The sequence below is a fragment of the Anneissia japonica genome, unplaced genomic scaffold (genome assembly GCF_011630105.1).
Source record: "Anneissia japonica isolate Jap-2015-1 unplaced genomic scaffold, ASM1163010v1 scaffold287960_len3192837_cov198, whole genome shotgun sequence".
Lineage (NCBI taxonomy): Eukaryota > Metazoa > Echinodermata > Crinoidea > Comatulida > Comatulidae > Anneissia > Anneissia japonica.
Genome location: NW_022712725.1, coordinates 364,506 through 389,488, shown reverse-complemented (window position 1 = coordinate 389,488; position 24,983 = coordinate 364,506). Strand labels below are relative to the sequence as shown.

The following is a 24,983-nucleotide window of genomic DNA, read 5'->3' as shown; positions in this document are numbered from 1 at the left end:
ATCATCCTGACCGATAAAAAAGGATGAATGGATCCACGTTGCTTAATCCAGACTTAAGTTATATAAGTATACACACTGTGTCGGTTCCAAATCTAGGTCTCATAGTGTTTAATATTTTCTGAAGAATGCATAGGCCTATACGAATAATATAAATGATTTCGGTATCAAAGACAAATTTTTAAAAACACCTATATAAAACATTATCAGTAAGTGGAATTGAACTAGCGTCAACAGGATAGAGTATCGTTGATTCTGAACCTCTGTCAAATGAGCTAAAATGCATTTTGTCGTCGACAATGGTTGCTCTCAAAGCAGAACTGTATCAGTTGCAGCATCGTAACATCTTCTCCGAAGGTCGCTGGTTCTATTCCCGCAATGATCTACACTTACATACGTCAATACAATGGGTGTCACTTTTTAATACATTTTACACTCACCTTTAAAAGCATAATTCCATTGCATACAAAATCGCCGTACAACTTCATTTTTGGAAACAAGTTCATTGATAACATAATACAACGAAAAGGACAATAATGTTAAACTAAATAGAAAAAAATGTATTTTAAAAATTATTTACAATTAATTCGTAGACCTATTAGCATACACATATAAAGACGGTTTTAGTTTTCACTGTGGTTATATGTACATGTATTTGTGGATTTGTTGGATCAGAATCTGACATTCATCCAAAGTTCGTGTATACAATCATGAAAAATACCAGAAGTTTTGCTCACAGCCAAAAGAAACTCTACAACTCTATCATTATAAAAAAAAAATATCAGAAACATTATCACATATTTTTTCAGATTGCATTATAAAGTACGGTAACTATTATAGATGATTGAAGATTGAATTATCAGCTTCCCTGAATATACCACTTTCAACCAATCAGTAGTTGTAGAAAATATTTTTACAAAATAATAACAACGAGAAGTTTTGCTTAATGAGCGGGGCACGTAGAAGCCTAAGCTTAGAATGCGATCCCGGAAACTAATATAAGATTCCGTGGGCACCAAGTTTAAAAGTTAGGACAAGTTTTGTTCCAAAATTTAATGTGATAATGCTATCTTAAAATAACATTGATGAATGTGATTGGGCAAAGGAGGAATAAATAGACTGGTGCGATTGTTTGAAAAGAATTAGGCTATTTAAGAAAGTTATTGAAAAATAAGGAAAGGAAAAGAATAGTATTAATATGCAGAAGAAAGAAGAGATCCGTAGGGAGGTCAGAATTGAAAGTTTTTTGCAGATAGGCCTATTGTAACAAAAATTCAGATTTACCAATACATTTTCTTTGTATTCGATTTTGAAACAAAATTATATATTATATATTTTATATAAGTTTTTAAATATAAAATTAGAGGATTTATTTTAGTTGTAAAAATGTCGTTTAGTGCATTGTGTGTTAAACAGGAATTCAATCAGTGCATACAAAATAAACTTTCATGTTTTTTAAAAATTAATTTTTAAGAAAACATTAGGCCTATCTACTTTATGTAGAAGTGAAATTGACATTGAAAATAATGTCCTTAATCATTTTTGTGTTAACAGGCTCAGACTTAACACTTAGATTATTGAGTAGGGATTCCATAATATTGATATGAATATGGACAGGACAAAATAACTACTATCATAATACAGCGCTCCCTCCAATTCGAGACCCTTCTAATTCAAGACCACTTTTCAAAGAACCAAATAACAATCATCAATATTTTAACACAAAGCTAATCCTAAGTGGAGACCGAACCCCGAGACCACCCCAAATTTTCATGTCCCAAAGTGGCCTCCAATTGGAGGGTGAACTGTACAATGATGTCTGACGGTGGGTTTACATCGTTAACACTCATCAGGTATTGTGTAGATATGTATGGATAAAAGAAACTGTATACTGTACTCAATGTTTAATCGGCGTTACGGCACTGTTAAATAGATTGTGATGGGGGCGCTCAACTCGATGCCATCGATATTATGCTGGCGACTCAGAACCGGTTGTTCAGATAGGAGAGTTGCTAATGGTGTTTGCTGAAGTGTTTTCATAATACATTTTTACAATTGTACTATTGCTTCACAACTTGTTGACCTGACGATCATCTCACTTCACGTTTGAATCGCCACGGGGAGGTGTAGATCCATACAAAAGATATTAGTTTATCACTATCAATTTTCACCTCATCAAACAAAAGTTAACTCGAAAACAGCAAGAAATAAGCCATTTAGTTCGTTCTCTTTGGATCACGAAGTTCAACGTGTGTATATAGACATGTAATTCAATCGCACTTGTTGATTTCAAAATGATGGCGCTGTTCATCGAGTTAGTCATACATTTTACATACATTCAATCTGTAGTGATTGTTTCATTTATTCTGTCATTACCAGAATCAACACCTTACCTTAATTTGTTTGTGTTTCTCTTGACCCCTACTAATTCATTAACCTCGGAGTTCAACGATACCTAACCCAATGCCCTACACGGTCAACATTCTGTTTTGATATTATTGTTATCTATGGATTAATATATTGCTCTTAAAATGTTAATTAACTCCAGACAATTACATTTTTATGGAACCATATTTTTAAACTAAACGTCATAAAATAAAATAGACAATTTGGTCATGGCTTTAATTTCTGAAGTTTAAAATAATCGAGTATATAAAAACATGTTGATCACTAATACAAAGACCAAGTCGCTGTTTTGTGTAACTTTAACATCTTCTTTATTCGTATCACTAGTAAGGGCCTACAATAGCAATAAGCCGTTTCGTAGTCTGAAATGCGCATGCCCATGAAAGTCGATTGACATACACAAACATACACCACATGCACACAACATAGGTTTATTTCGATTGAACTTGGAAATTTTCACTACCGAAAACAACTCTATACTTTATGCCTCATATACGACTTAGTTTATGGCGAGCATCGTGTGTGTGTGTTTGTCTTGTTAAAGATTACTGTAATCATCTTGTGTGCATGTGTCTTGTTAACCATTGCTACTTAGAAATAATATGTTCACTATCATTATCAGTGGTCCTTGTGCTTAAAATTAAATTAATAAATATACAAATATATAATATAATAGTTAACACTTATTAACTAACTTTGACTCAGTGGCGGATCCAGAATTTTTAAAACGGGGGCATTTGTATTCTTTTTTGTTTTCTTATTTCAATACATAGAATTGTTTTTATGCACTAAACTTTTAAAATGTTGTGTGAAAATTGGAGGAACGTGTTTGACTCAAATTTACCTTTTCTTGAGATCATTAAATACTGTCTCTTATATATATATATATATATATATATATATATATATATATATAAACCTTATGTTATTATATAATTACAATTTTGCTAAATCACATTTTCTATCAACTCTGTTGATGTCGACATAGTCTTGTAAGAGTAGCAACACATGGTTGTACTACTCGTACTTGTAAAGAAATGCATGACAAAGACCACTTTAAACCAAGACTGTAAATACAGGCATTGGAGGCAGTGTTTATGAGAAAGCCAACTAAAATGTAGACTAGTTTTGGAGTTTGTGTTACAACAAGACAATCGAATAGTAATTAAAAACATGTAGTACGATATTGTTGAAAGTGACAAAATTAAAACAGACGAAACACTACATAATTGGTGATCAATATCAATCCTAGACCGCAAGTTTTAGATCTTTATCCGGGCAGTTTAACTAGGAAACATAAGACAAAGAAAAACAAACAATGTATTGTTTGGAATAGGGTAGTGATTCGTAAAGTTGTAGTTCGCGTGGCTACATTACCACACTAAAGTCATGGACTTAAAAGGCCGTATCTGTTGCAGAGACTGTTCGCTGATGAACATAGCGATTCTGTTGTAGATATGTCTATAGCGTTTCTAATAAATAATAGAACAGAGGTATGTTGAATTAATTTTTTTTTCTATGTTGGTACAGATTTAATATGATATAAAAAAAATCTTATTAAGCTTTACTTAGTTGTATTATTATATACATGCTATTTAAATATCTGCAGCATTTTTTTTAATACACAACTAACTTGAGTAAATATTCATTAACAGGTTAGTAAACATATTATCGTTTGAGTTGTTTGTAAGCAAACGAACGTGGGTGGACAACGAGTAGACCTCCATTGAAAGAAATATTTTTAGAAACGTTTACAAAACGTGCATGTGAATCTAACAAGTGTGAATTGCGTTGGACTATGGTTAGAGCATGGCACTTTGTTGGTATGGAACGCCAAAATGGTAAAACTACCTCACGCATAGATGCAAAGTCATTTAGAGGCTAGGCAGAATTCAGATCTTTGATCTTAGACGCAAAGCGACAAATTTAATTTGACGAACGGTAAACTTATCAAATTAGTTACACAATTATTAAAATTATAATTGGCATACATAATTTCTTGAAGGGTTGCGTGGGGAATAAAACATTTTAAACTTATATTTTTATATTAGTAATACAAAAATTGCATATACGACTGAGAAGAATACAATGAAAATCATGTGCAGTAAAAATAAAATATAAATACAATTTTTATTACGCTTAATATTTAGGTTGGGAAACAAATACTTTATCCTTGCATGATATTATATAATCATAAATAATAACTGTAAATTAATCAAAAGTAAACATTGTATATTTTTGTGAACATACATTTCTTACTGACGGATTTGTAGTCATATCATTTAGTGTTTTACTGCTCTTACAATTATATCGGCTAATTTTTATCTAACTTATTTACGATTATACAGTACGATTATATTTCAAATTCAATTTATTCTCTCCGCCTGTCATTTATGGCATATACTCTCCGCTACATAATTTGGCCTTTTTGGCGTCCCACATGTTGAACTAGAAGAGGTGGACCAAGTTAAGGGTACTTGTTTGAACTATAGTTGTTGACACATTGCATCGATGAGCGCAAAGACGCAGCTTTTTTTTTCAAAATTGGCAATTGTGTTTTTTCAATCCCGCATTCGTACAGATTTTAAAGTTTGTAGATTTCTATTTATGTCATTAAACTAACCTTCATTGTGACTTTTTTCTCAGGATACATGGCAATATAGGTAGTAGACTATTGGTTGAAAATATCAGGAGACGTATGGTGTAGGCATATAAAGCATAGACGTACAGACATCAGTACCAAAGGAATTTTCCTTTGACTTCATAGGTTTATTTGAGAAACAAAAAAAAAAAAAGAAATAACGGATAAACTTTGAAATGTGGAATGGTTTGTCTAATCTGGATCCGGTTCTTATTGTGAACATACCAAGGAAGGTATATATGAACCTTTAAGTGTTATGGAGATGTAAACATTTAATGAAATCTCACTATCCAGGGAGAATGAACTAATATTGATCTTAAAAGAAGAATTGATTTTTGTTGGTATAACCAGCCTGGGGGAAGCATTACGAGTGATAGAAGACAATACAACAGACATATGCCTACACGCTCAGCCAAATCGTCTACATAGATGAAACGTAGTAGATTAGGCCTCGGGGTTGATAGGCAAGAATGTTGATAGTACGTTCGCCAAGACAACGCCAGCTTCCACCCTAATAACTGAATAGAACATTATTAAAATGTGATAATTGAATACCCAACGGAAGCTGAGGGGCTTGGGATATGATATTCGATATAGTGCTACAGTTTACCTCTATGAGCAATCAGTTAGCCTATTTATACCATTTCAAAGGGTGCACACCCACCATTTGCGTAACTTATGATTTGTTGAACAGTATTTTCATTTCAAATGGTTTACCTAAGTCAACTTAAATAAGATGAGCTACAGTTTTCTGACTGAATCAATAAAATATGGCCAAGAGCACTAAACACTTTAAACCAAATCGATCATTACCTAAGTTCCGAGGTTTGTTTTTCAAGGTACACTATTAATACATCACAGAATAAAGTCATGACAGACAGACAGTTTAAGTTAAAAGTTTAGAAACTTTTGCGGGAAGTTTAAAACAGTTACTACATTCAAAAACATTGTGAGATTATAACTGGAATATTTTGTTATGCATAGGCACATTTTGTTATCATCAAAGCAAATGATAATAAAATTAATAATAATAAAATGATATTACTACTAATAATGATTTAATGACAATGATATTAATAATGATAATTATGATGATAATAATATTAATAAAAATTGTTCTTATTATTAGCATCCATCCATATTTAATTGCATTTGCTAATAGAGATGAGGTTCAAGTGGAATGCTATCGACACCATATATGTATTATACTATAATATAATTGTAAAAATGTCTGCCAACATTGGCATTACGTTTTACTGTGAAGTTGGTTCTTTATAATGCTCTATTAGTACGTTAATGATCGTTAATAGCGTAAATAACGACCTTTTTGTGCCCATAAAATTGCCTAAGGTTTGAGGCTGTACCATGGGATTTTCTTGATCGACATTTGTATAGCTGTACGGGTGATTCTAAGCTTTTCAATCAGCCTACCTTTCAATACAGTACATAGACTTGTCGCCATTTTCTTACTATGCAAATATTTACTTTGAGAATACCGCAAAATCTTACGGAATCCGGAAAGATTTCGGGACCTTAGGGCAGGTTTCAAAAAATATACGATATGAGAAAAAAAACACCACCCAAAATCTAGGCTGCTATGTTGTGTTATGCACTAGACATTATACTTCTAGGCTGGGATAGTATGACTTTAGCATCAAATTTAAGTATTGTGTGATTCTACTGTATGCTTCACATATGCATTTTTTTTAACTGTACACATCAAAATGGCTTCAACTATACGTGGTGCTTGAATAATAAGCCGGATTACTAATAATTGCAATTCTTATTATAGACAAATACACTATAGGTTTGCTTGTAATCGCCAGTAAAACATTTGCTAAAAGGGCACGAATTATTTAGGTTTTTCAAGGACAATCACGCGGAACACCTTATAATAATCACGTTTTCGATCAGTAATATCGATAGGTGTTATCAAAAAAATTTCACTTCCTACGAATTTTGTACCGTAATGGCTACTTGTCAAACTATGTCGTCGTAGGATAGCAGACTATTACCGATGTTTCTTGTGCCGACTTATAGTTTTTCCTTTGAGAGATCTAAACTTGTTTTGTTATTTATCAGATGCCCAACACCCAACATTATCTTACTTTTGCTTTCATCTTTTCAATGAATTAGAATAAGAATTCGTAAAAAAAGTTATCACATTGCAGTAAACGGTCGTTTTGGTTATCGAAACATTTGCCGAAAGTTTCAGTCCAACTCACCGCCGTTCCACAGAACATTTCAGTTATAGTGACAAAACATTTTAATTATCCAGTTTAACTGTCAGGAATGCTTTCATACTTTGTTTATAAAATGGATAGAATGTTATTTTATGATGTTTTATGTTATTGTTTAAAATATCAAAATTGTAGTGAAGATTAGCATTCGTGTTTGCTTAAGAAAACTGAATCAACTGCCATATTCACATCACAATTCCTGTTATAAAGAAACTAACGTGTGACAGTACTTGCAAAGCATGGAATTGAATCACCCAATTGATTAAAAGTTAGAAAATTGAGTGTTGGACCATTAGGCTGATTAGCAGTCGTTGACATATGTTTTTGTGGCATACTTTCAATATCTCTCAATCAATGTTGTCAATCATTTTTCTGTATTGTCCATCTTTTAATTGATTTGGTATCAATATCTTGATTGACATTGCGCTAAAAAAACAAACTTATTGTTTTCATGCGGACTGAACCAGTGTCAGCTTCGGGCATCAGCATTCTTTCGCAGCTTATTTATATGCTTTAATACATTTCAATTGCTAAAATTTATTTCCGGTAATATGAAGGTGAAATCCAAGGCCAAGGAAAGATCTTCAAATACAATTAGTTACCTCCAACATTTCCTTTTTTTTTTCTTCTATCAAATGCAGTGGGCTGCATGTCAACGAAATTGTATTTGTTTTACTAAACAGTGCAAGGAGTGCGTTTGTCAAGCTTAGATTGATTGGCACCGTATTCATGTTTATTGCCGAAACTTATTGCGAAAATATTTACTTTAGTTCAAATACTCATATTTTTAAATGTACTGGGTTTCATTACCGTTATGCCAATCGCGTTCAATTCCGATATGTATTTTTATGTTTCTACATAATATTTGGACGTACAATATACAGTACAAAATATAAATTTAATACATATCGCATATTCTTTTATTCATTTTTGCACGTAAAAATGCAATATAAAATTTTAAAAATGAAAAAAAAAGAATAGTTAGGCCTATATGCCTATCCTAGAAGAGGCAAGTGCATCAATGCACTGTCACCGGTAAGTGATATCCAAAACACACTATCGAGAACAAAGCAAGAATAACAAAACATTATTATATTTAAAAAAAATTGCTGTAAATAACATTTGATAACATTGATTGAACCACAAAGAGAAATTCACTAGAGCTGAATTTCAGTTTACGTTAAATTTATAATGAAACAACATTTGACATTAATGACTAATGTGAAGAAGTTAACAGCTTATGTTTAATTCTAAAAAGTTTGTAGCCTAATATTAATATAGCAAACAAACAAAACAGTGGAATAATCTTTAGTCTTATGATAACGGTTTGTTTGAACGATATGGCTAATGTGGATTAGTATAGAAAATTTAAACCACTAAAGCTTACAGGAACCATCAAAATCGAAATGTACTTGTCCGTCCGAAATAAAATGCCGTAAGCAATCCTACCGAAATTAGTTATCGTTACATTATCGTGTGGAAAAGATCTTAAAGCAAACGTTGTTCTCTTTACGCAGGACCTTAATACGCTTATAGGATAAAGTTATCGAAATAATTACCACCTTTGATTTGAATGGAAGTTAATTTATTTTGTGTCAACACTTACATAAGAATAAAACACACATCAGAGGATGTAGCCGTGAAGTAATCAGCAACACTAGAGAATAATCCAACTCAACATTACTGTGAAGCTTACCACAGTATCGGTAAATGTGTGTCACCGTAATGGAGATAACATAGCTGAATGCCTTATCTCATTTCAAATTATAATTCTAAAATACCATTAATTTTGAAAAGAAACATCAAGTTTATCAGGCCCATATTAAAAATATTTAAAATATACTGTCCACATTAAACTAACTACAATTAATTCAATGAGTTAAGTTTGTTTAAATTCATATATTTATAAACCATAAATTTATATACATAATATATATATATATATACGCTGTAAGCCTAATTATATATATATATATATATATATATAATATATATATATCAAATAGATAATAACAGTGCTCAAATATTTAGTAATATGATGGCATAAGTCGTATCAAACATAGTTCATCAACGAAAGTTCCTTATTAGTTGTATGAAAAAAGCCTCTGGTGGGAACCAAACACACAATCTCTCTCTATTCTCTCCATATTCAGACCACAGAGGCCCGTACGATAATATCACAGATCTAAGACCATTAGTATCTCTCCCTTTACATACTCAAACATAGTGGAGCGAATTTTATAAGCTACGTAATAGCTTTTAGGTAGCAGCTGGTAAATCATAGGAAATAATATTCAAATTAACTTTTTGCTGCTTAGCACTGGGAACACAAATAATGTATAAATCAATAATAATACAGTGCTCAATAATATTTGAGCACTGTATTATTATTTATTTGATTCATAGGCTATTATTTTGTGTTCCCAGTGATAAGCAGCAAAAACATGATTTGAATATATATATATATATATATATATATATATATAATACTGTACATATACAAATGTACATTCATATATATATATATTATAAAAAGCAATCAAATATTTAATATATTATATATATTGTATTATATTAGCTTAAAACCATAGGCAATGAACCCAAAAATTTATTATATTTCAAAGCAAAAGAGCGACAAATCTACAAGCATCAATAACGATATAGGCCAAAGAGCAGAAAAGCAGAACCGTGTTAAGAAAAAGATAATGAATTTAAAACAAATTATCTAAAAATAAAAACAATATACATTGTATATACAGTCAAAAAGTTTTTAAAGTTTAGTGAAATTGTTCACATTCATTGAGAAATTAAGAAGGGGAGATCATCGCATCTATTATTAAAACCAACAAAGTACAGTTTTAAAAATGATAATGTTCAATATAACATTTATTGATAAATAATAATAATAATAATGACTATTAATAATGATAGTAATATTTATATTAATAATAATGAAAATACAGTATTAAAATTATTAGGAAAAAGTAAAAATTAAATGTTAAAGAAACAGTCATTAAGGGCAATCATTAATAGAACATCTTAGGTCTGTTTTCAGTTCAAAATCATTATTTTAGATTTCGTGATACTGTAGCCGGTAGTCATATCTAAATTCAGCAACAATTTTGGCAACTTTGTGTTTTAACTTGCAAAGCATGGATTTTGCTTGATTCAGCAATTGACTGCATAACAAATCTCGTAGAGCGTCAACTAGCAAATGAAATACAACGGCTTTAGAAAAGTTCATATGCACCATCTACAAGTTTCTTTAATGCGAATTCATGAATTCATTCCAAATGTAATCGTAAAATAAATTTGCACTAAAAAAAAATGATAGTCGTTATATTAAAATAAAAAATGAAACATAACAATTTGTTCAATTTCTTCTTATTTGATAGATTCTGGAGGAGGAAAAGGCGTTTTCAGCTATACTACATTTTAGTTGTTTGCTCACATTAAGCGCGCATGGTAAAATAGTACTAGAATGCGCCCACGTCACATCACAACAACCAATCAGAATACTTCATTAAACAATACAGCCCCAGTTGATCTCTGACATTATCTGAGAGCTAAACTAACACATTTATCAGCATTAAATAAGAGAGAACCTGTTAACAACTTTCAGACGTACTTTACTGTATACTGGTAAACGTTCCCCTGTAGGGCTGTCACAGAACTGATTCTGGTGTCGAGGATCTCCATTCATCCGTTTGAAGGCGGCGGAAGTGTTATTTAAAGTCACTTGTTGATTCTACCTGTGAGTTTGAATAGCCCATAGAGGTTAGGGACACACGTTGCTATAATTGAATAACACCCATCATTAGCATTTGACTTTTTGACAGAAGTACGTTTTGTTGAGAGTGTGACCCAGGAGCATACCCGATGAAGAAACTTCGGAAAATATACCATCTAGTTGTGGTTGCGTGCGTCACTTTTGGCGGCATAGCCTTTGCGTGTTCCCCGAGCAGATCTGGTGGCAGCAGCAGACGACAAGACGCTATGCGTCCATTAAACTACAGGGAATATGTTCCGAGTATGTCCGAAGTTCAAGTACCTGCAAGTGGAGAACCAGAGGGAAGGATTTATCGAGGTGACGCTGCCTTTAATGAACTTACTACAAATATGAATTCAGACATTGAGTTCAAAGATGAAGAGGAGACAGGCGCCGACCAGGTGATGACGCAGGTATATATAATTGTTTTATTTTGTTTGATATCATGACAATTGCTTATCTATATTGGGATCGTTTAAGTTGATAAGTACCGACGATTTGGTATATACTGGTAGTAAACCTTCTTTTTTTTGATGGAAAATATAATATGGAATATTACACCAGATAATCTGTCTCTTATACACATAAGGACTCATCAGTGCAGCTCAGATAAATTTGAGATTGAACCTTAGCTATGAAACAAGCAAGCTTGTAACAAGGCAGTTTAAAAGCGCTCGTAATACCATGCCGAGAGTGCTCAAACTACATATAGTAGTGGGCCAGCTAATATATATATATATAGTAAACTTGACATGACATGATGTAGAATGTACATGCACCGTGGTTCTACTAATACAAGTTCTTTTACACACTATCTTTTACAGACACAATCATCTACACTGTTTTCAATGAATCTAATAGTGTATTAGTGTTGCTTATTTTCCGTGCGTAAATAATTTAACCTTATGCGCAACAGTATTTTTATGGATTCATCCACCGTGTTATACAGTATAAATATAGAAAGGTTGCCATAGGTCATGGTAAAATAAAGGCTATGGATACGATAGTTGAACATAAATGTACTATTAGTGAAAGATAACAATTAATTCATAGAGTTCCATCAATCAATCGTTAATGATTTATTGCTACATTTATCCACTTATCGAAGTTGCAAATAAGTTTTAATTATTATATATTTCAACAATACAAGGTAACTGTTTTTACTACAACTAAACACAGCAAACTATACTTAAATATTAAAACTAAAATATATACAGACAGAAAAGCATCTAGCTAAAAGAATTGTAGGCCTAATCTTACCAAATATACAGTAAGAAGAGAAAGGTACAAAAACATTATTATCTTCGAAACTACAAAGAAATGTTGGCATCCATGCTCAGGGGTGGCACCAGCGGGGTGGAGGGTGTACCAGGACCCCCGTTGGGGAGAGCTTACCCCTCCCCCGCTTGGGAGAAAAATCACAATTCGTCGGGGAAAAATAAAATGTATATGTATTTTCTACATATTATAACCTCAAAAAGCGATTAAATAAGCCTTTGAAACCCATAAATGTCCTATTTTTCCGGGGCTTCGCCCCCTGGAACACTTTCGAGAGATTTTGAGCGACGTCCGAACACGCCCACTTTTTTTCTGTTTGGACATCGGTCCCCTCAGGACGTCGCCCCCCCCCCCCCCCGTCGGTCAAATCCTGGCGCCACCCCTAGATGCATGAAATATATTACAGGGACCAGTACATCATCGTTAAATGTATGTGTTTACTTATTATTATCGGGTATTTTTTATCATATCATTATCATTGTATAAAATCTATATTAACATATTTTTGATCATCGTTTCCACAATATATCAAATTACCAAGTTTGTTTGAACGTGAATTTTAACAATTCTTGTATGAAGCAAGTTCAGCGTTTTATAATTAATATTTCTATCGAAAAAAAAATCATTCGTTTCACACAATTGTTTACTATTAAACCCTAAGTGGCTGCCGAATCGTGTATTATGATATAACATGAGAAAATGTGTCCTTAACGAGTAAATGTAACTAAATATATCATTTGACCTCATTGCTTAGTTAAACAACTGAAATAATCGAATGGTCTTGGTTCAACCCCGATGAGAACACTAAGTTAAAAAAAAACTATTGGTCATTTTACACAAGTAAATATGTACCATATTTGTTAAAGTTTATTATATTATGATACATACTGCACAAAGAAACATATTCTAGACATTTTAACATTTGTCGTGTTTTTTATTGACATAATTCATTGGAGATTAAAAAAAAAAAGAGGAAAAAATACCCGAGAAATTCACACACAATTTTCGGGGCGCAATTCATTCTAGAAGAGCAAAGCCAAACAGGACACGGGGTGAACCACCGGGTAGACTGAACGGTAATATTAAGTTTCATGCCGGATGATATAATATGAAAGTTTTCCTTATGACTAAAAGTCACCGAAAGGCCATGATGATACTCTGGATCTCTGAACGTGCTTTATTTATTTTTTTATTTGTTTACTTTTTCATTGAACGAGGTTAGTATGTGGGCAGGCGCCGTGTTATAACTATATTTTGAATAATCATGTTGAAATTTGAACGAAATCATGATGAAATATATAATGGGTCTAAAGTTCTATATCAACAATGAACAGAAAGCGCTTGATACCGACCTTTTTATACCTAATAAAGAAACCCAACACACACAAATGGTTATAGCCACTGATAAGAATACTACAGATACAATAATTGAATCATCACTCAAAAATAGGTTTTGTAATTCAAAGAAATCAGGTTATAATGTTAGAGTTAGCCTCTTTTATAAACTAATTAAATAGTGCTAACATCAAATATAGTTGAGTAGTAAGCCTCGATTTTTCTCTCGCTCAGATTTCTAAGTATATCTGTTTATAATTAGTCAATAAATATTGTTTATAAACCAATAATACCTGTTAGCTCTAGGGCTTTGGTGGTACTAGATGGTCTTTACATTGTCTTTAATGTGTAAAACGAAATGTGTTCGTCTTGTAAGAAGGCCTACGTTTATGACCAATCTTCAAGCATTTGGGCCTCGCTACAACTGATAATAAGAAATTTAGTACGCATATCCAGAATGAGGGTGGTAAATATAGGTCTAAATTAAACTAAATTAAATATAAGAGACAGTATATATATATAATAACCTATTTTAAGCTAATACCTTATTGCATAATTACAGTATTACGACGTGTAACCTAATTGTGTAATTTATAAATCTATCATAAAAGGGTTTTTAGATTTGAACAAAAGGCCAGGGTAAGACGTTGTGAGAATCCATGATTCTTACGGTTAACAGTTTGCACAACATCTTAGCTTTCTGCTGAGCCGTGGCTTATGGAAATGAACGAAAATATTTTGCTTGCGTTGTCAATCCGCCTTTTGTCCTTTGTAGACCCCTATGTCATTGTTTAACATGGGGTAGAAAGCCATGCAAGGTCAAATTTACCTCAGTTATGTGTACTTTATAAACAGCAAATTTAAGGTTCATGGTGAACTTTAAAGTCCACAGATTAAGAAACATTTTTAAGTTTCTAAATTATTATCATGCTGAATACAGAAACTTTTTTTTATTATTTCTACTATAAATCGTACGGTACTTAAAAATTAAATGTATTTCTTTTATGAAAGTAAATTATATAGACCTATTCGAACGATTTATCTAATGTGTATAATGTATTATCGTTATATTGATTCACTCATCGATTTTTCCTCATCCTTACAGTTTACAGTGTATTTATTTACATTATGTTATTTATATGATGAAATTAGCATTATGATATAGGCCTAATAATTTGCGTGTTATACATGCAAGCACAATAATAGACAACAACAAACATTTCATAATCGAACTACGTTGTCGGTTAACAACCTTTTGTAAAGCTAGACAAAGGTTGTTAACCGAAAAACCCTTGCTCATATTGTTTGATAAAAAGTAACTGACAACATGTCTTTACCATGTACTACTAGGCCTATATTATATATAGGCCATATTATATTAGGCCCATTGTATACATACTGCATATATTCATTTACTTATCTATAATATCTTATAATTATATAATATTATTAGACTAGAACTATCTAATTTCAGTATTTATACCACATGTATTACCTAAAAAGGCATTTTTAGCATTTTGTTTCGATATCATGAGTAAAATGATATACTTACGAATGAGATTCCTTGATCGGAAATCCATCATTATTGTTTGACCATAAACATATGGAAAGCGAAACATATTGACATAAAGAAAGTGCTTTGTTACACAACTTATCAACGTAATATCATATAACAGAATGTAAATTACTATTTTCTAACTGTGATACAATTAAACTAAAATTGATATATATATTATTAAATTGTGAAAGGTTTTAGTAATTTTCCAAATGCAAATCATAGGAAAGAATACTAAAAAATCGTCATTAGAAATAGGTGTAAAAGTAAACACATAGGCCTAATCTGGAGAACAATACATAAAATCTTGCTAAAATCTGTTTAGGTCAGCTCGTAATGTGGCAAAACACTCGTGAATATAATATACATAAAATAATTGTTTTCCTTTGACGGCAAACTACTAAGTAAATTGTCCGAGTGAGCACCACGAGTACACAGCATAATTGAAGGTAAAGTGTTTACATTATGTTCAGACAATTAAAACAATTAGAGAATAAAAGAAATAGGTAAGTGGTTACCATTGTCCATGAATTCGCAGATGGACTGGTGCTCTATAAAAGAACGCTATACGTTCCATGCTGTTGGTTAGCTTAACAATTGCAGAGATTTTCTCAGTCAGATTGTGTTTTAAAAAAGGATTGTTTTTTTTTATTACACGGAGGTGTATGACATTAGCAAACATCTAGGCGAAGAAATTATCTGAGATTAGTATGGTATGCATAATCGAATCTTTTTTTAGTATTTTTGAAAAGAAGCACAGACTGCGTTAGTTTCTACAAAAATGGGATAAATACATACAGTAATTAATAAATGTTACTAAAAGAATAAACAATATTAAAGTACTGATACGTAATTGTACGTTTTCATTTCACAGGTCCCATTTTCCCATAGTCGGCAATACTTGTTTAAATGTTCATACTTCATCTCCTAAATCCTCCATAGAGTTTTCTTAAAAATTGTAGTTTTTATTATATTTTTTAAAGATATGTTTTAATGTTAAATTTATATGAACTTACGTTGAAATTTAATTTGTGTAGAATAGTATATCTAATTTAGAATCGCTATGAAGTTTAATCTTTCCCTTTTTGCAGGTACAAAATATAATTTACGGTATTTACAATATTAGTTGAAAAACACGTTATTCCAATATTGTTTATATCATACACACACTCTATAACATAGCCCTAACTATATTTATAATTAGACTTAGGTAGCTCGTCGAATAGAGATCGATACGTTATGACAATTTACTACTAGGCCTACTGTAAATACATGTAGTATTAATATGGCGAGCGTAGGTGTGTTTGAGGGTTGCTAAGCACTATGTGCTATAGTATATCATGATCATTTCAGGCTACTGGGTTACAGACTATTCAAAACAAATATATATATTGTCTAAAAAAGCATAATGATGAGCAAACTGTGTATTAAATTTCATAAGTAAACAGCATGGCATGCGACTAATAGCCATGTTTCCTTTCAATAACTTGCATGAGTGTAAGATAGTAGAACTCCCATAGATAGTTTAAGTACCCTGCGTTATTTTGTTCACAAAAAGAACTCTTTGAATGTTTGTGGAACGGGTGTGATGATTGTTGATCTAATGCGATTGATTTGAATTTAGAGATCATCCTCGAAATTCTGTTTTATGAGCATTACAACTGTGAGTGAGATTGCACACCTGACGAATAAGAATTGATAACTCTGAAAAAGCTAATGTTGATTAAATCGATTGGAAAAAACTTATGAATGTGGTGTCTCCTAACCATACAACTAATTGCGGCCACCGACTCTATTGTATGTTTATGGCTCTAATTGAGATATTTATAACTACATTACTTTTTCATCTTCTGAACTTTGTCAGAGTTTACTTGGGTTGAACTCTTTCGGTCTCCTACATATTAGTTACACACACTCGTAGACCTGACCTATCTTAGTCATCAATTTAATTTTTATACTCTACTCTAATTAATAAAAAAAAAAATGTAATAGTTACATTTTGATGATGTATTGAATCGATTGAATTGAATTTTACAATAAAATCTATACATATATATTATCCTATCTTAGTAAACCGGATGTTAACTGGCAATGGGAATGGAGCATGTTTTTATGGCATTGGTGTTAGTTAAGTTAACCACATGTTGCATTGTCAAATCATTCATTCTTTCCTCTTACGTTTATAGCATCGCTGTCAATTATCAACTTCTATTCATTGTGACTATAGCGCGGTTATTGCAAACAAAAGAAACATTTTGTCAGAAGAATTGACGCTTAGGTGGGCAGGTAATGAGCCAGGTATAGAACAGACGTGGAGGTAGACCATGCTAAAGTAAATTAAGCAATAAAGCATGAACTCAGACTTCGAACCTTTTTAGGCTCGTCCAGAAATATGGGAAAATCATTCATGGTAGAAGTCATAAAAGTGTAGTAAGGACAATTTACTCACAAGAAATATGATGATAATGTAGGCTACACCTTTGAATCAATAATAGAGTAATATCAAATCCTTGTAACAAAGAGATAGACATATTATAGTTAATTCTGATCGAAAGATGTTTCATAATGTACCGTATTTGGTTGAGCATTAGGATGCCCTTGCTCATACATATTTTGCAAAGCTTAATTATACTGCCTTGTGCTTCGTAGATTGCGATAAGTTTTTAAGACTTTATCTATCTAAGCTAACATACGGATCACCGTCTGTATGCCGAAAGGGCCATGCTTTGATACCAAGTGCAAACATCCAACTCATGAGTCGATAAGCCGCTCCGTATCCACCTGGGCCTAGACTTTGTATAGGCCTAGCAACCCCAGATATCATAATAATAGGCTTTCGCCAGGTGCGATAATGCTGCGTGGACACGTGAAATTTTGGCTTTAAGTGGTAATGATGATGATGACGATGATGATAGTAATAGTAAATACATTTTAAAAATTAATAATACAAATACTTATACACGTTGAATGAAATGCAAAAAGTTTCACAATAGACGGAGTGCCATGTAAAAGAGGTTCGTTCCCGTGACAAAAAGTTTCTGTCCCATTTTACTTATAATGTACGCCTAGGCCTTTATCTTTATATACATAATTATAAGCCTATTACACAAAAATCAGAAAGAAATATTTAATAGCTTCAATAAACCAAATTCTAAATTTGTATTCAATTGTTTTTGTTTTATCAATTATTGTAAACATGTAAAATACTAGTTTTTGTTTGTGTCTTTAAACGGTACATCTCTATGCTCGGAATTGTACAGATGGTTTGCATGGCTATTAGGTCTACTAGGTTCGGTAAACAGCTGTAGTTTACAGTATAAAGCTTTTTGGCATAGGATTTGTTAGTTGGTGAATTCAACTACGGGCGGCGATGTACTGCAAGCCCAGGTTACTAAATAAGCAGAATAACAACAAAGCCCTGGCAAATATTCATTTTTAGAGAACAGGGGCCACTACAGGTTAGGAGCAATTAATAAAGAAACTCCGCCTGAGCGACGTTATTTAATGACAATATATCGGCTTCATTGACTTTTGGGACTATAGGGCCTAATATCGAAATTATTCAAACATTCTTATCCATGTGTTGCGATCTTTATGATATTCAAAATCAAGCCGCTAACTCATCAATAGTGACTGGAACATTAATAAACGACCTCAAGTCAACAAAATCGCTTCATTGCACTTGAATCTTATATTTATGCACTTTGAAAATCAAAAATAATCATAAACTCGGTAATTAGTCTTCTTCTTTTAGTATGGGTCTATTAAACTCACCCATGTTATCAAAAGACCAACTGTCTACATAGTTTGCAACATGGCAATTAGACCATAAATACTATATTAATATATATATATATATATATTCTGTATATATAAATCATGATATATATATAGGCCCTTTAAATTGTTATTTTTTATCTTAATTTTAATTTTCCCATGCCATCGAGATCATAGGCCTACATTCGGCATATTAGCCTTTTCGTTTATCTTTATATTCTTTGTTGTTACCGCCTATTATAATCCGCCTTAATTATACATATCATTTACGATTTATCTACGTCACATATACATATATATATATACTGTCTCTTATACACATCTTATATATATATATATAGGCGTATATTTTTCTGCCTAATCTACGAAATTGGTCTGGTAGAAAACAGTTTAGTTAAGAACGCTCACATGGGCCAAATTCAACTGAGATTTTCGCCCCGGAGAGAAGGAGATCGAATTCGCTACGTACTTTCCCAACTTTACGGAGAGCAAAATCTCTGTGACACGAACATGACTTTAATATTATTTTCTTTTCACTTAAGTGTTCACATCATGTCACATGATCATCACCATCATCATCATCAACATCATCATCATCAACAACATCGTCATCATCATCATCATCATCATCATCATCCTCATCATTCTCATCATCATTATTATTATCACCATCATTTAATATCATCCTCCTGCTCATTCCCTCACCATCATCTTCATCATTATCGTCATCATAGATAATGTTTGTATAACAGACGAGCTAAAAGTATTAAAATGTTCACGAGTAGGCGTATGTAGGGATATTGATTTCATACTTATTTGGTTCATCCAATACACGATGGGCGTATTATTTGTCCCATTAGCGACTTATAGATGACAACAAACTTATCTTTTGACACACCTCGCATTCATGATCACTGATATTGAATGAACGATGAAATTTCACACCGTCCTACAAATTCAATAATTGATTGAAGAAGAAAGCTTCATAATTTGTGTGTAGTCATGATTTTCATGTAACTGGATACCTCAAGTTTTTACTGAATAATATAAGCTATTTATTATTATTTTCTAAATTAAGTAATCGGTATCATTAAAACCAAGGTGATTACACTTGCTAGAGTGAAACTTGCCAGTATTTGTGCAAATATTGTGTTGAGAATAACAAAGACAGGGCTGTTACCATTACATGCTCCACTGAACACGTCAATTCCGACGAATGATTGGCATGCGTGATCCCCGAGCATAATCACGGCCATTTCAATCACAATCGTCTATCACCAGTCCCACTTGTAAATCACTGGCAGAGAATTGATATTTTTACAAAGATCTAGACAGTAAATTCATGCTCATTTTGTTGAACGTTTTTTTAACCATGAACTCTAGGCTACATCAGGAGTCTCCATGCATATTGAGGTCTATGAAAACTATTTTTGACAATTAATAAATTCATGACGGTTGAAAATCAATAAACTATATAAACCTGCACAATATATTTGGGCAATAAACAATTTAACAATAATTTTGAATTTATCAGTAGTGTGTAGGACGGAAAAAACATAAGAGAATTAGCGTATTATTTGGAGATATAAAATTAATTCCAATATAAAATTAAAATCCAGCGCTCTAAAATTAAGTATAATTATTTAAAAATACTTAAATGTGGTGATTTTGAGGTATAGGCCTAATTCTTATAAATCTATGAAATGTGAACAAGAAAAAATCTTGATATTTTAATAAGTGTTTGATACTTTTTTCTAAAATGAATAAAAGTATGATTCTCATAGTATAAAGTTGTTGTTTAAGTATTCTACTGAGGACTAACCTACCAGTGCATATGATTTGAACTTGTTCTTAACACTAAACAAACACTACGAACGAACATTTAAACTTGTGTCCCCTATATGCTACTCTGTTTCTGAATGGAACCATCTTACCGTTTAATTATGTAAAGAAATCATTCTTCTGCATCATCTAATTCCTAAATTAATCAGAAGTCGCCAATACGCCACTATAAATATTTCTTCAATTGGTGGTTTACTATGCGGTACAACCTGGAAATTAAAACACATACAGTGCGAACCATATGTGTATAGGTAATTCAATTCAATTCAATTTCAATTCAATTTATTCAAAAAACACCTCCAAGAAGGAGAACATAAAAAATACAGAGAAAATACAAAAGAAAAACAAATATCGAATAAAACACCATCCAACAACCAGACCAATCCAGAACAACAATTCATGAAATGGAATCCCACGCAGCACCAGCAAAATAATGTAGATTGAGACCTAACTAAATTAAGGGATACACATTTTATAAGCATTTAGGCCTATTGAAAATTGTTTTTTCAATAGGGTATACAGGTTATATATATCAAAAATGTCTTTAAAATAAGATTTCTTTCATACCATGGGTTCATAGATAACGTATAGGTTTCTATTAATAACCTGGAAACAAACTGCATAGAGATTTTATATATTCGACTCAAATATTTCGATGAAATTTTCACATTTCATTCAATCATTGAAAATAAAAACAAAATAATAAAACATACATAAGTAGAGAACTTGTCTATGTTTAGTACCCTAGAATTACGTATACAAAACGCCCTGCATTCAAATACTGTGTAGGAGTTTCCACATACAGTACACTGAATTTAAATACTGCGATATGGTATTCTTATATCGTGGATTCATATACTGTATAGGGGATTTCCCATACCCTGGATTCAAATACTGCGTAGGAGGCTTCTCATAACCTGGATTCAACTACTGCGTATGGTCTTTCTCATACCCTGGATCGAATCACGTGTATGACTTGTTCAATTAAGTAAAATTTAATTGGAATTATTAGAACTACTGTATACCAAACAATTAAATAAGTAGTTTAAACAGCTATAATGTTGTATTTCACAGAGATGTAATGATCGATTAAGTCGATTAGCAATAATGGTGATGAAACACTGGAAGGATGAAAACATTAAACTGCGAGTTGTGGAGGCCTGGGATGAAGATAGTCGGCATCCCGAGAACTCATTGCACTACGAAGGAAGAGCCGTCGACATCACCACAAGCGACACGGACCAAAGCAAGTACGGCATGTTGGCGAGGCTTGCTGTAGAGGCGGGATTTGATTGGGTTTATTACGAAAGCAGATCATACATTCATGCTTCGGTCAAATCAGGTAGGTTGACAGTGGTTTATTAGTTTCCGTCAGCAGCGGTTCCAAAAGGGACGTGACATCCACCCCCCCCCCCCATTTACTGTCATCATTACAGCTGTCACTGTTTCTGAAGCGATGGAACCACCCCGATCGTAGGCCTATGTGCGAATCATTACGTGTTGAAGGTTACACTCGTGCACTTGAAATATCTAACAAAGGTAGACATTCGTTGCTTCGTGTACGAAAAACAACGTAATAATCAGTGAACTTTGGACTTTTTCACAAAAAACACTGATGTTATTCTACAGTTGTTTTTTTATCCTGTCCAGTAACAGTATTAATATCAATTTTATTACTATTAGTGTTGAACACCAGTTTCTAGGGTACTTACATCAATAAAAAAGATGTATAAACTCTTAACAATAATAATACATAAATTCCTACACAGTGGGCATCGATAACAAAATTAAAACGTATTCTGTCAATGATAAAATCTAAAGTGTTCCCTCAAACGTTCAATTGTCAACTTCAATGATTCCGCTATAAATTGTCTCGTCTAGTAAACTTAAGGGTCTCTAAATAGTTCAGATTTTTATGCTTTTGATAATTGACAAGGACAAACAATATTTTTTTTGTTTTAATTTTCAAATCAAATATCATAATTTACCTAAATATACGATGTAAGGAAATCATCTGTCTCTTATACACATCTAGATGTGTATAAGAGACAGCTACCATACATGAGTGTCAGCAATTTAATTGATTTTCATAGAAAGACCCTAATAATATGAGGTGGAAATTGGAATAGAAGAGCACTTTTTTAAAGTTTACATATTGGTATTTTCATTTTATCCAGATTCAAATCCTGCTTCAAAAGAAGGAGGCTGTTTTCCTGCCGAATCTGAAGTAACACTAGAGACTGGGGAAACTAAACGTATGATTGACTTGAGAGTAGGAGACAGTGTCAAAGCAGTCGACGGAGATGGTGGTATTATATACAGCGATGTGATAATGATGATGGACGCAAAACCTGACCACAATGCAACATTTTTGACACTGCACACACCATCCCATGCTATAACGCTTACTGCTGAACACATTATTTACGTATCACATAGACAATCAAACTTTTTAGAATCAAGAGCAACTTTTGCGAGCAGAGTTTTGGAGGGACAATATATTTTTACAGTTGTAAAAAATGGGGACAAAGAACATTTGATTCCAGAAAAAGTTGTGAAAGTTTCAGTTAATGAAAGGACTGGTGTATTTGCACCTTTAACCTATAAAGGGTCAATCGTTGTTGATGATGTAGCAGCATCGTCTTATGCAATCATCGACAGTGAATATATAGCTCATGCCTCTTTTACTCCGGTAAGGTGGTTATACAGCCTTAAAAAGCAACTGTGGGGGCGCTCGTCTTATTCGGAACACGATAGTAATATTCACTGGTACCCACGTTTCTTATACAATTATGGACATCATTTTGTAAGTAGTCATCTGTATCCAGGAATTAGACTTGTTTGAAGGGAAGCTGAGGTGACTGAGCTGACAACTTAACCTAAGAGACAGTAGCACGACGCAGTGTTTGAGACAAAGTTAGCCCAGTAGCTAACTCCTTTGAGTATAGTTGTAGGCCTATTGTAGACGAATTGAAAAACAGCTATCGCAAGGGTCTTGTAAAAGCTGCAGCTGCAGATTTGATGAACAAGTTTTTATTCCTTTGAAGATATTTTGGTATCAACATAAAGACATATTGCGATTGATGGTTGGACCTAGGCCTACATTTGACATTGGAATAGACCAACGTGTTTTGAATTAATTTTATAAAATCGTTAATGAAGACATTGATACTTTTATATTTAAATCTTACGACTTTGAGAATTATTAAAAAACAATATATTTAAATGCTACGTATGAATATTTTTTTAACACATTTATACATTCTCCGAGCATTTAATATAAATAAGTACTGTACATACTTATATCTTTCGACATTTTGTAACACACAATGTGCATTTTGATATATAATATACTGTACTTAATCATGTGCTTTTGAGCTTTACGGTGAATATGAATATGCTTACAAGCTGAAACAGATTCATTTCGCACAAGGCACAGCTAGATAGGCCTAAGTATGTATAATTATTGTGACTGGAGACATTTTACAAGATGGTGGCTTGTTTGTGAAACAAAAATTACACCGAGTGTGTGTCTATCATTAAATGAAAATGACTTTTTTTTAAATTGAATTGTATTTTTAATATTTAGACAAGTAGGTGAATGTTAGAGAATATTACTATTCTCAAAGGGAACATATTTTAAAGACGACGGTTTGAGGACGGACGAAATTTATTTCTAAAATTGTTTGTATTTAATAATTGTTGGTTTACTTCCATGGTAATGGTAGTGTAAACATAACGTTGTAAATCAATTTCTGCCATTTTGGCTTGTAGAAAATAAATATCTTAATAAATTTGACTTTGCAGAAGATAAGATATAAACTGTATTTATTATGTATATACATTGTACAAAGGAAGCAAATGTACACACTTTTTAATTGTTTATCTCCAGAAGTAGTTATAAGTTATTAAGGAATCTTAATAAATATTTGAAAATTTATTTAAAAAAATGTACTTGTATTTCATTTTTCATTTAGTCTGCATATTAAGCAGGGGTACTTATGCGACACATTCACTATTCGCAATTTTTTTTAAAAATTCTCATAGCCTATATTTACTTTTTACTACCGCAGGATGGTTTAGCTCTTAAACTCGCTCGTAATCGCTTAGTCAAACTAGAAATTGTCACGACCAATACATGAT

The 24,983-nt window shown here is 32.4% G+C and overlaps 1 protein-coding gene across 1 annotated transcript; it reads left to right on the top strand.

Annotated features, from left to right (window-relative positions):
• Window positions 1-3,771: 3,771 nt before the first annotated feature.
• On the top strand, window positions 3,772-24,794 carry LOC117108024 (sonic hedgehog protein A-like). The gene is made up of 4 exons (XM_033249866.1): window positions 3,772-3,896; window positions 10,680-11,466; window positions 21,915-22,182; window positions 23,018-24,794. Exons 2-4 carry the CDS (start codon window positions 11,164-11,166, stop codon window positions 23,683-23,685), a joined length of 1,239 nt encoding a protein of 412 aa, XP_033105757.1. The 5' UTR covers window positions 3,772-3,896; window positions 10,680-11,163; the 3' UTR covers window positions 23,686-24,794.
• Window positions 24,795-24,983: the final 189 nt, after the last annotated feature.

Coding starts and splice junctions, on each gene's coding strand:
- LOC117108024 (XM_033249866.1), top strand. CDS start 11,164: ATGAAGAAACTTCGGAAAATATACCATCTAGTTGTGGTTGCGTGCGTC. Junction 11,467..21,914: donor CCGACCAGGTGATGACGCAG/GTATATATAATT, acceptor TGTATTTCACAG/AGATGTAATGATCGATTAAG. Junction 22,183..23,017: donor TCATGCTTCGGTCAAATCAG/GTAGGTTGACAG, acceptor CATTTTATCCAG/ATTCAAATCCTGCTTCAAAA.